Raw genomic sequence first — 12,464 nt, 5'->3', positions numbered from 1 at the left:
ATTTTTTTTTTTGCTTTTGTAACTGGGCCATGTAATGCCACATGAGTCTTAATGAAACTGTTTTCTCATAAGAAATATTGTTCAAAATGTACCTTAGACTGCACCAGGAAATGGGAAAATGCCAAATCTACTTTCAAAGACAAACTTGTAGCACATTTAACTCTTTGACCTTTTGGCATAACATGAGAACAACAGTAATCAAGGCAGTATTAAAAACCACAACTGTAGGTAATACAAAGTGCATTTCCTGCATATAATACAAATATAACTTTAAGAAACTAAAGGCACAAGCTAACTAAATATGTATTACATACTAGAAATGCACAGTTCAAGGTAACTCTAATAGCTCCAAATATTCGTTTATAATGGATATTAAAGCAGTTTGAAAATGATCCTCATTAGTGAATTGCAAAAAAGTATAATTGCTTAAAATATAAGTAAAATAGACTCTAATATTGACATCTTGGATCAGTGATAAAATACATCATCACATTTATGAATGCACTCTCTATATACAATTCATAAATTATTCTTCCATTGATTAAAAGGATTAGAGGCTTGAGGATTTTAAGGTCCATTTTTAGGCTGGTGTGGAGGTATTCAAATTCTCTGTGATCTGATGGAAAATTACAGAAATCTGAGCTGTCAAACCTGGAAGCTGCCAGCTCCCTGTCCTGTACATTAGTTAATGATGAGCCTGATCACAAGGAGTAGGTGCAGGTTTTGGTCCACGGGTCCCCCTGGCTGGGGACAGAGGAGGATTTGGGGGCCAGGCTCCCTCAGCCTGACCCTGCACCCCCAAAGCTGTGCTGGCTCCCAGGGGAGCAGAAGGAATCTGGGCAGAGACAGAAATGGGCTGAGGCTGAGACCTGAGCTCAGCCCCCAGCGAGGGGCTCAGATCTCAGGGGTCCAGTCAGGCTCATCTCTAACTTGGGTACAGTCTGCTCCACTTGCCCAAAAACAAAGGAGAAAAAAAAAACCAAAACCAACAAACCCAAACCTGGGGGAAAAAAAAGGCAGAGAGATAAAGAATACACTTTCTTGGCTTCTGTACATACGAGCAGAAATTGTTTCAATATATTTATTATGTCTGTTCTGAAAGAAATGTGCAATAACTTCACTGTTATGGATACACAGGCTCTATAAAAAGACTTCCAGATCCCCCTGGAAAACTGCTTGCCCATTCCCCCCTCCCTGTGTGCCCGACCCACCCCCTGATAATCAGGTTTTCAGAAATGACAAGCTGGAGGAAGGATCACCTATGCTGCTATGAAGTAACTGTGCCAGTAGTGCATGTTACCTTGGGAAATAAAAGTTTCTGTCCATGCAATATAATGCTTTCCTATGTGCTCTAGATATTGAGCTGAAAAGTGAAGAGTCATCCCCGAAATGTTCTATGTTTATCAACATATTTACTATCCACACTTAGGTTCATCAACTCCCAACCCACCAATCTTCAGACTCGAAAAAATGAGTACTAGAACAGGATTATTGATTTGAGATGAAAAAACCATGATGCCTAAACCCAACAACACTGCATCTTCCAAATGATCTGTGTGAAGGCAAGTCCTGGCCCAGTGACCACAGGCAGGACTGATGATGCACAGCCTGATCCTGCTCTGTGGGGGCTCCCACTGGGGTGTCCCCAAGCACTGGGCTAAAGCCCAGCCTGGAGCACTCATGCCATGGAGAGCCCCCAGTGCCCTCTAAGCCTGCTTTAGCCACCCCATCCCTGGCTGCAGCCTGGCCAGCACGGTGCCACCCAGCAGCCTGGCAGCTGAGTGCTGCTGGAGCCTGGGGTGTCCCAGGAAAACCCTGGGAGAAAGGCCTGGCAGGCACCAGTGGGCACAAGGTGATGGTCAGCAGGGAGCAGTGAGGGGTGGCCAAGGCCCAGCAGAGGGGACATCCTTGGACGTACTGAGTTCAACCCAAGTCACACTTCCCAGGCCAGAAAATCCCTCAGCTTTTAACTGTGAGGAACATATGGGGTCAGTGAGCAGCTGTGACGTTTCCATACAGTCTGGTTTCTGTATGCAATCCCTTGAACTTATGGGACATCTCACTGGGGTAAAAGACACCCAGTAAACACGGGTTGCAGAATCAGGCTCTGTAACCATTTAAATACCTGGTGAATTATGAAATCAACAACAACAAAAACCTGGTGTTTCTTTAGGGGAAGGCAGAGCAGAGGTGCTCCCCTCCACCCCGCAGGGCTGTGCGGTGGCCCCGGCCTCTTGCACGCAGGTCGTGCCCCAGGGCTCTGCTTCTGAAAGTTTTGAATACTGCCACACAAGAACTAAAAATTGTCACTGTCATCTCTCAAAGAGTTAAACAAACGATATTAAAATACCATCTTCTGTCACATTTAAAGGCAGTTGGATATGTTTTTTTCCTCTATGTTTATATATACAGAGTTCTGATCTAGAAAAACCAATACAATAAACCATTTTACGTTTAAAAACAGGCAGTCTTTGGTGACGCAAAGGCAGAGATTTTCTTTGTTACCTTCTGCCTATTTCACTCTGTCTCATGAAGTGAATATTATTGGCACTGTCAGAAAGTTCGAGATACTGCTCCACAGATAAAACAAAATATCCATCGTAGCCTTGCACCCGCCCGGTGCTCAGAAGCTGCTGCTTCTCTCCGTCTGTCCACGCCCGGATTCCTTCCTCCCCGTCCTGCAGCCGCCTCTGCTCCTTAGTCCAGGCCTGGGCCACGGCCCTCTGCCTGGCGCTCTCCAGCACGTGGTTCCTCTCCTCCTCCAGCGTGGAGCCGTAGCGCACGTTGAAGCAGAGCGCGCCGTGCTGCAGCTGGATGTCGGCCACGCGGCGGCTGCGCCCGCCCAGCGCCGCCGTCATCTGCGACACCGTCACGTTGACGCCGTTCTCCAGGATGCGCCGCCCGCCCGTGCTGCCCATCAGCGCCAGGTCCTCCTCCAGCGAGCCCAGCTTGATGAAGTAGTGCGTGTCCCTGCCCTCGATGGTGAAGTGCAGGTTCTCCAGGTAGTGGGCGTTGTTGAGGATGGCGGCGATGCGCCGGCTGTCCTCGTTGGCCACCCCGATGACGTCGGCCGTCACGATTCCGTCCTTGATGGCAAACTTGATGCCTTTCCCGAACACTGAGGGGACGGCTGCGAATCTCAGCTGCTTTGCTCCTTCGGAGCACTTGCCGTCGCTGTACCGGGGTGTCATGGGAAGCTGGTCCAAGGATATAAAGTTTCGGAGTTGCTTTTGTAGCTCACATTGAATGCCAAGGATAGTCTGGAAAGGAAAATACCAATCAAGATTGCAGGCAAGGTACCCTGAAGTTCATTATAGTATCTCACCCTACTCATCTCTTAATTGCTTAGAACGGATCTTCAATTTGTTTGGAAAGTATCGTGCACACCTACAGAACCTGGGCACATGCACAGGCTTTTTAATTGCTTATGGTAGTGCCTTCTATCTCTTGGGCTCCTTCATTTCTAGGAAATATCTACTGTTTATCACAAATGCTCTTTTTGTATTTGCTCTTTTTATTTTTTCCTCCCCCCTGAACTGTTACTCCAATGGCTGGTTTTTCAGCTCTTAGCTGTTCAGGGAAATCTGAATTCAAAGCCATGCCCTTTTCACATGGTTCTGCTTAGTCACTGTGTGTTTAATTACATCTTCTGCAGAACAGTGGTAATGAATTTTATAGCCCATTCTTTAGGGAAAGCAGGTTGGGAAGGTCTGGAGACACTAGAATAATAAGCAAGTATATCACATCTGTAGATCTTGCTCCCCATTAAGGCTAGAAGAAAATTCACTCCAACCCTCTCTTTATATTTTAACACTACACCTTATCACTACATCTTTTCTGTGCCTTGGAAAAGCTTAATGTCTCAGTGATAATTTTCCATGGACATGCTCTGACATCTGGCATGAGCTCTGACCCTCCAGCCTTCTGCACTTGGTGGATGGTAACTGTCCTAAATGCTAGGAACATGAATGTGAACTCTCAAATGCTCTGTCCTTCTCTTTCCTGACTACAATAGAGGAAAGGCATCTTTACAAAATCCTATGTCTTTGTTAACAGATGCTCATATGCCAAATGTGAATGCCTGCTCAAAGAATCAGTAGTCACGTTGATTGCTGGACTCTGGTAGCTGCTATCTGGCTGTTACTGAAAACAAGCCCTGGAGAAAGGCTAAGATTTACAGACCCCTTACAAATCCACAGCAGCATTTCTGCTTCCTGCAATAATTATGCAGAGGTACTGGCTTGTGAAGCTGTTTATACCCTCAGTGATTTTCCAGTGCCTGTGGCATCTTTGCTAACGAAGATGAAAATCTGCTGGTTTAGTTTGTTAATTCCACAAGATTTTCTGTGGTTTTTTTTTTCAATATTGAAACACTTCCACCCTTTTGCCTCTCCTGCGCCTCAAGTTTGGTTATTTTCTCTATAAATAGCTGCAAATTTTCTTCACCATGTTGTTAAAAGCTTCTCCTTGAACCTCTCCTCCCCTCTGATGCCAGTACATAATTAACAACATTCAAGTTTCTAGCATTCTTAAACAGTTTACTTTGCCTATTATGTCAAAAGATACAGTCACATTTTTTTCCTTGGTATCCAGTATTTTCTACTAAAACTCCTTAATTTAGTATTAAAAGCTGCTGAAGAGAATGTTTGCTAACCTTTCCAGGATCCCACTCCTGGGTTTTTGTTTGGAGCTGCAGAAGTTCGTATGTTGTCCCCAAAGCTTCTATCTCTGGTTTTGGGAATCCAGGCAGCACATTGTGCAACTGGAAACCAAACAGCTCCAGCCAACTTCCGATGTCTACAAAACAAGAAAAGGATGCTGGCAAAAAGGCTCATAAATCCTAGAAAAAGTGAGAGCAGTCTGCAGAAATTCCAGCTATGCAGAAATAATGATTTCACATCAATTTATGTTTCCTGCACCAGCTACAGCTTTTATTGTAGCAAAGAAATTATTTGGTTACAAAGCATAGCTATACTCAAATCAATAGTGTTCCCTCTATCTATTTATAATAGAAAAAATTCAAATTAAGCTGCTTCCATTCTTCCCCTAATTTTAGCACTGAGAGAAAAGCAACAGAAGCAGCTATTAATTATTTTCTTGGTTACCATAAATGTTAAAGAAAACAGATCAAGCTCAGTAAGATGCAATCTATTAAGGAAATTGCTTCAATGGATTTTAGATTAGCGACTTTTTGTATGCAGAAGATTTCCAGACTGTTGACTCCATACCACAACTGGAGAAAAAGTTTTATTTTTGTTACACACGTTTTCATGAGAGACAGGTTGCTTTTACCTGTGGTGTACTTGGCAACGTCTTGGATTTTGCCAACGGGGTAATTATTCTCAAAGGAGTAGAGGTTAAAGGGTTGTGGGACAGCATTCAGGTGCTTCCATATTCGGTGATTTGGGGTTGTCCAGCGCCCAGCAATGACATCGTAGTCCCTCTGCCCCAGGTGAACCAATTTAGTGAGAGGATCATAGAGCCCTCCATGAAAACCAATGATGACCTCAAAATCTGGGTTAGTGTCCTGGTAGATCTCTCCGTATGGGGTGTACAAAATCTCTTTTATGACTTGGCCTCGACTGCTAAACACAGCTAGAGGTGTCCCAGTGTTATCACAAGCAACATAATATTCTTCTCCGCTGCTTAATTCCATTGCAATGAGATGGCCTTGCAGATCATAATAGAGGGATGTTATTTCTGAGCTAGTGTGATTGTACAAGTGAGTAACTCTTATTGGGTTGGAGAGATCAGCATAAAAGAACTGTAAGTGTTGTCCTAGGCTTGATTTGCTTGCAACTCGTCTTCCCAGCCCATCATAACAGTACTGCACAGTCCAGCCAGACACTTTGTTATAGGCTTTGTTCAGCAAACCATTAGAGTTGTACTCAAAGATCTCATTGCCCCTTTGCCTGAGGAACCCATCCTCGTCCATTTTGTACTGGATCTCCCCGAGCCTGGTGATGCGGTCGCGGAGGTCGTACCTCAGCGGGGTGAGGCGCGCGCTGTTCCCGTGGCTCAGCAGGTTGATGTTGCCATTGAGGTCGTAGCTGTAGCGCCACTGGGTTTTGTCATTGACAGACACGGTCTGCAGCTGCCCGTCGGGGTCATACTCATAGAAATACCTGGTAATGTTGGCGTCCACGCCCACACGGATGTCGCAGATCACCATGCGGCCCATGCTGTCGTACTGGATGGTCATCCAGTAAGCAATGGACTTGAGGATTTCATACTGCACCTCAATCACCTGCCCGTTGGCACTGAAGATTTTGGTGTGCTTCATCACAGTGGTGGTTATAACCTGGTTCAGATCATAGTTGATGACACTGAACTTCCCGAACTGCTCGGTCCTGCCGGAAACGTCGACGTAGCGGTAGAGGTCGATGGGCAGGGGCGTCTCGTTGATCATGGCCTGCATGCTGGTGACACGGAAGTTGTTGTAGCTGTAGTCAAACCTGGCGTTCACCAGCCCTTCCTCACTAAACCTGAAGATCTGGCGACCAATAAGGGGCCCTGTCCAAAACAAATGCGAGAAAGAGGAAAAACAGGAAGAATAATGAATTATGCCCCTGGTTTACTTACCCTACAGATCTAGGACAGACAGGACATGACCCCAGGCATGGCCTTTAGCCTTACTACTCCTTAGCTGTCTCAGAAAATACCATTAACTAAGGATATGTTAGACTCTTCTCTCACAAACATTTATTAATGCTTGCTCCACAAACTATTTATATTTTATTAATATTTGTTCAAATGAATGCGGCTTTATTATAATTATGATTTCTATTTACTTACAAGATAATTCTAAACCAAATTTATTTCACGTGGTGATTTCCTTCCTCATATAAGCAGTCCTTTTGAATTTATGTTATATTACGGTGCAAACAGGGAAACTTGAAAATACAAACAATAAACCAACTTGATTTAGTATTTAGCAAATATCCACACAGAGGAATAAAACCAACAAAACATTCTAAGAGCTATTCCATACCAAGCAATAAAAAGAAAACTGTATTTCAAGCGGGACAGCTATATTCACCTATGGACACAGACGGAGAGATATACACATATATTTTTCTAGTGAAACATAAAATACAAGAAGCTGTAGACATAAAAATATAATGGAGTTTTGTGCCAGGTAAGATCAGGGTGTTGCGAGTGAGGAAAAAGTGCAACATCTTAAGGAGCCAAAAGCTTTAGCCAAGTAGCCACAGTGAGACCAACCTGCCTGCCTGTATCTGATGGTGCACATAAACCTGTTGGGCATTAGATGTAAGTACAAGATCGGGGTGTTGTGAGTGAGGAATGAGCATCACCTTCTAAGGAGCAAAAAAACTTCAGCAAAGCACCCACGGTGGGACCAACCTGTCTGCCTGTATCTGATGGTGCAGATGAACCCGTCGTGCATCAGATGGATGGTCTTGATGACGCCGGAGGACTCCTCGTAGGTGAAGGTGACCTGTGTGGTGTCGTAGAGGATCTCGGAGAGCCGTGCCTGCCGGGTGTACCTGTAGAGGACCCTGCGGCCGGTGCCGGGGTAGAGGGTCTGCAGCAGGCGGCCGTCGCGGGCGCGGTCCTGCAGCCACGCGGCGCCGCTGTCCGGGGGCGTGTAGATGTTGCGGTAGTAGCCCACGGAGAGCACGGTCTGCAGGGCGTGCCGCACCATGCTGGGCATCGTCACCGACTGCAGCGCCAGGGACTGGTCGTACTCGAAGATGTAGCGGCGCTGGCTGTGCAGCAGCAGCATCACCGACTGCAACAGACAGCAGTGGCACAGTCAGGCTCCAGACAGGGGCTGCCCAAAGGGCTGTGTGCACCCCGTGCTTTCTGAGCCGGGGCTCTTCCCAAGGGAAACTTTTTAGCGGTTTTCTTTTTCCCAAACAACCCTGTGTAAACAATATTCCTTTCCCATGACACCAGGAGTTGTTTGCTATTTCTGTCACTGAGCCAATGGGAGAGGTGTCAGCCCTATGGACCAATAACGTGCCTCTTAGCCCAGAGTGTTATAAAAGGGCTGAATGAACTGTAAATAAACCTTCTGATTTCTGCTGCCCCCTGACCGGGGTCAAACATCTTTATTTTGTGTCCTATTGCAATAGGTGTGGGCCTGATATTCTGGGTCTGACAGATTTTAGCCTGCTGGCAGCTGCTAACTTTTCCTAAGGAAAAATTTCTCAAGAAAGCTTCTTCTCGAAACAATCTCAGCAAACAACTCTCCTTTCTCCAACCAATCTTTCTCCAGGTGGGGTTTTGCTGTTTCTCTGGTTTAACCAATGGGATCAGAGGGGTGTTGTTCCTATTCACCAACGATGTTCAGTCTGTATCAAAACAGCTTATAAAAAGCATCAAGAATTAGACAATAAAGCTTTTTCTATACTCTTTGCCTCCTAAAACATGTAGAGACTCTCATCTTTGTCTTGTGTCCTACAAAGACAGCCAGGGAGTGCCCAAAGTGGGAATGCTGACACACCCACCCATGGTCACAGTTTGCGCTGACTGACTGTACAATTCCAATGAAGCTTTCTGCTCCAGGAGACCTGGCCACCAAGGTGGTATAAAACAGGAGGAGAATCACATTAAGTCTGGAGGTAAAGGTCTCCAGACTGGAAGGCAGATGTGGCTCTCAGTAGCCTTTTAGCCTCATACTGACTGGCTACGTTGCTTTGGAATATTTAAGGCGTCCTCTCAGGAAGCAAAAACAGAGGGAACCTCTTCCTCACACACAGGCAGAGCATCTGCACCAGCAGATGTGTCTAGAGCAGCTGGAAAGGAGAAACTGCATGTACAAGGTGTTCAGCTTTTATTGGCAATCTGCTTATCCCCAGCACAGACCTAGCCCTTTTCCTGTGTATCTTCTTTTAAATACACATCGCCCCAGAGTTCCTGATATCTCCATGCTTACAGATGGATGGAAGAACTCTGCAGACTCTTTGGTGTGACTGCTTCTATTGCTTATTTTTAATGTTTACAAAGAATCTGATTTCTATGCAGGTACTTGGTATTTGCCCTGTGTTGGTTAATTGTGGCTGGCTAATGAAATTTAATTTGCTTATCTGGCAGATGAATGTGCAAGCACAGCAGACTTTTCCTATTGATAATTAAAGTTGGGGTTCTGTACCCCTTCTTACCCACTGTGTAAAGTCACAGTGTCACAGAGCACGAGCTGCCTGGTGAGCAGTCACTGCTGAAACAAAGATAATGAAAACACACAATGAAAATATAAGGGGGAACTCTGTAGCCTTCCCCCAGCTCTACAAGTGGACCAGAGCACTGCCCATTTATTCCTTGCCTCATCTGAGTTGTGCTGAAGGACTGACACTGCCCAGCTCCTAGCCCACAGCTCAGACCTACCAGGCACTAAGCAAACCTGTCAGGCTTCTGCAGGACTGAGACATGCTACAAAACAAAGTCTACATGGAACAGCATCACTGCTTTGTCATGGAGTATTGGGGAAAGAAGTCAGACAAACAGGAGATCTTTCCCCCTCTAAGCTCAAAAATTTCTAGGAAGAAAACACGGTAAGATCAGCCCTGCAGGGTGTTCAGTAACCCTGGCCCTGAGCCACTTTGCTCTGACAAACCAACTGCCCAATTCACAGGGCCAGAGACAGGCTCAGCCCTGGCCATCCTCTCTGCAGCCCCAGCCCCTGCCTGCCCCCCTCCTTGCTCTTGGCAGAAGACCCCTGTCACCTGTCCAGCAGCCAGAGAGCATCAGCACATGCCACTGCTGCCCTGTGCCCGCTGGTGACCACAGACCTTCCCCCAGCACTGTCTGATCACTTCACTGCTGCTCTGGCAGCCATCTCCAACATGCACCGCGTTGGTTTTGTTGTGTTTCCTAAAGTCAGGAGTCTCCAGCCTGCACTAAACCACTGGTGAGCTCTCTCCTAGCACTGCTCTGACACCTCTCTCTGTATACTGCTCCCGGGCCTGCTTTTAAGCTGTCTGCCTTTGACAGGGTATGAATAACAAGATCAGAAACACCTCCAATATAACTTTAGTGCCCCTGTGTACCATCTTTACAGCACTTTGTGGCTTTTTCACTTTTGTCCAGGATAGTAAAAAGATAGACAGTACAAGGGCTGCAGACTGAGAATCCTCTCAAGCCTTTTAGAGGATACCATAAAGAGAAAAAAAAATAAATTCCCAATTCATCCTAATAATATTACAATAGATTTTTCAACTCTGCACAAATTGGGTTCTAATTGTTTTAAAGGATTTCAGAAGGTAGCTCATAAAACACCCCAAAATGGGTCATTTCATTAAAGCAGCCAGAGCCTGGTCAACCACAAAATGATTGATGTGTGGTGTAAGATAAACAGCCAGTGGCCAATTACTGGGAGCTCTGCTGGGAACAGACAAATGCTGAGCACCACCACTAGATGTCATTTCTGTCCAACACACACACGCAGACACTCATCTGTTCTGTCTGCCAGATTTTGGAAGCCAGCTTGGAGTATTCAGGGGATTTTATAACAGCATTAACTAATTGAGGAAAGTGACCAAACAAGAGGAACTGAATCTCATCAGTAAGAATTATTTACAATGCTGATGTTGTAGTGCTTTTTAAAACCTTAATTATCTGAGCTAATTTTGTAAGGGGCAGAGATTTCTGAAGATGTACAATTAGCTCATCAAGTGATAAAAATGAAGAATTAAATAACTAAGAATTGGAAGAGAGCTGTATAATTGATTTTTTTTATGTAGGGAATTATTGGGTCCTACAAGTCTTCAGACAACCTTTACCAATCATTACATAATTAACACAATGAGTTATTGACTTTAATGGAGCCACAAAGTTATATTTCAATGTCTAATTTTGACAGGGAATTCATCTTTCTTTGGCACAAGGAACAACAGTCATGGAAATACATTAAATAACTGGGAGATTATTGTCCATGGTGTGAATGGCTTTCCATAATTTTAATGACAAGTTACAGCATTACCCCAGCTGCTACCTGAACCATGAAGCTTTTGCCACTTGCTTCTACCAGATCAGGATTTGGCCTTTTGTGTAGAATTCTAGAATAACATAAATTATATGACTTTATTTATGAGCTCATCATAAACTAAAAACAGACAAAATGGTTTGGAAAGATAAGAAGCATAAATCTTTCCAAAACAGGTCCAAAGAAAAAAAGAAGAGATTCCTCCAAAAGGTACACTGCTCAAATATTTGAAAGCTGTATGAAATGCCTGTTTACTTGTAATTTGCAGAAGAGCATTCAGACAAAAAAAGCCCTGACAAATTTATCTGAGACAAACTTCTGAAGCTCCTGGGGTTCGCCAATCTTGTTAACACATGCAAGAACCACACTGCATGCAGACAAGGAGGAATCACATTTTTATGCCTTTTCCAGTCTTGATCTTTTTTTTCCACTGGGTTAGGTTTAAGTTTTTTGAGGATCAAGCTTAAATACACTGAAAATAAACACAGCACAGTTTATCTTAAAAGTACACATTTGGAACTCTTTCATATGGAAGTAACTTCAAAGTCACTGGATTTCCTGGGTGGATTTCCTCCTGTCAATGTTACCTCTTCTGCCCCTCAGCCTCCAGGGCCTTGTCCTGTGGTTTACAGGTTCAGAGAAAATGTTCTGCTAGCTCAGGGTGCAGCGGATGGTCCAAGGTGCTGCTAGTTAAAAAACCTGGAATATGAGCTCGCACTGAGTTCTGAAAGCTTTAAGAATACAGACTGGCTTTCTGGTTTTGAGAGACAAGACCAAACAAAATGCTACTTCAGAGGAAGATGTTCCTCCTTGGCTTGTACAATATTTATCTCCATATTTTGTGACCATTGCCTCTAGACATGCATGGAACTTACAACAGTCAGGGAATTTAGATGTGAAGTCACCATAAAAGCAGAGCAATAACTCATTTCACATTAATATTTCCCAAACAAATGGCCCCCATGAATACTGCAGTAAGCTTTCTCCTCACAGGATCAATCCCTTGTTTAAAATACAGCATTGAATAGGGAAGCTTGTGCTTATGGGTTTCTAATTTTGGCTTAAAAGAACTCTGTTTGTGGGGAGAAAAAAGTTCTCTTTCAGGACTGTGATCTTTCTGTTATCCAGAGTAGCAACATGGTTTTCAGCATGGGTGTCCTTTGGTCACCTGAAGTCAGACTGAAAGCAGAAAATTGTTTTGACCCACCAATTAAACAAACCTGAGCTGCTGAAAACTTTCTTCAGAACTAAACTGTGTCAGGTTTGAGCAGGTGACATGTAGGTCTGAGCATACCCAGAGACACTTTTATCTAGTTAGGTCATTCTATGCATTTTCTCTTTTAAAAGTCTTAACTACTCTTGGCAAGAGGCAGCATCACAATATAGTTCAAAACAAAATATAAAAAATAAATAGAATATAAAAATTAAATACAATATAAAATTAAACACAATAAAACAAAACAAACAAATAAATAAAATATAATAAACCCAAATATTTTCTTTTTCCTTGGCACAA

General features: G+C 44.2%; 1 protein-coding gene across 1 annotated transcript in view; it reads right to left on the bottom strand.

The window, feature by feature from the left end:
- Nucleotides 1-1,990: 1,990 nt before the first annotated feature.
- The window catches only part of LOC136370355 (teneurin-1), a 112,319-nt gene continuing 101,845 nt past the window's right edge, over nucleotides 1,991-12,464 (bottom strand). The window contains exons 23-26 of the mRNA XM_066333718.1: nucleotides 7,366-7,753; nucleotides 5,293-6,513; nucleotides 4,655-4,797; nucleotides 1,991-3,260 (exon numbers count right to left, since the gene is read on the bottom strand). Coding sequence (XP_066189815.1) covers nucleotides 2,502-3,260; nucleotides 4,655-4,797; nucleotides 5,293-6,513; nucleotides 7,366-7,753 — 2,511 coding nt within the window. The 3' untranslated portion in view covers nucleotides 1,991-2,501. The remainder of the gene's footprint in view (nucleotides 3,261-4,654; nucleotides 4,798-5,292; nucleotides 6,514-7,365; nucleotides 7,754-12,464) is intronic.

Source organism: Sylvia atricapilla, chromosome 21 (assembly GCF_009819655.1).
Source record: "Sylvia atricapilla isolate bSylAtr1 chromosome 21, bSylAtr1.pri, whole genome shotgun sequence".
In the NCBI taxonomy this organism is placed as follows: Eukaryota; Metazoa; Chordata; class Aves; order Passeriformes; family Sylviidae; genus Sylvia; species Sylvia atricapilla.
Note: the sequence above shows the minus strand (reverse complement) of the source record. Positions and strands in the feature narration are given on the sequence as shown.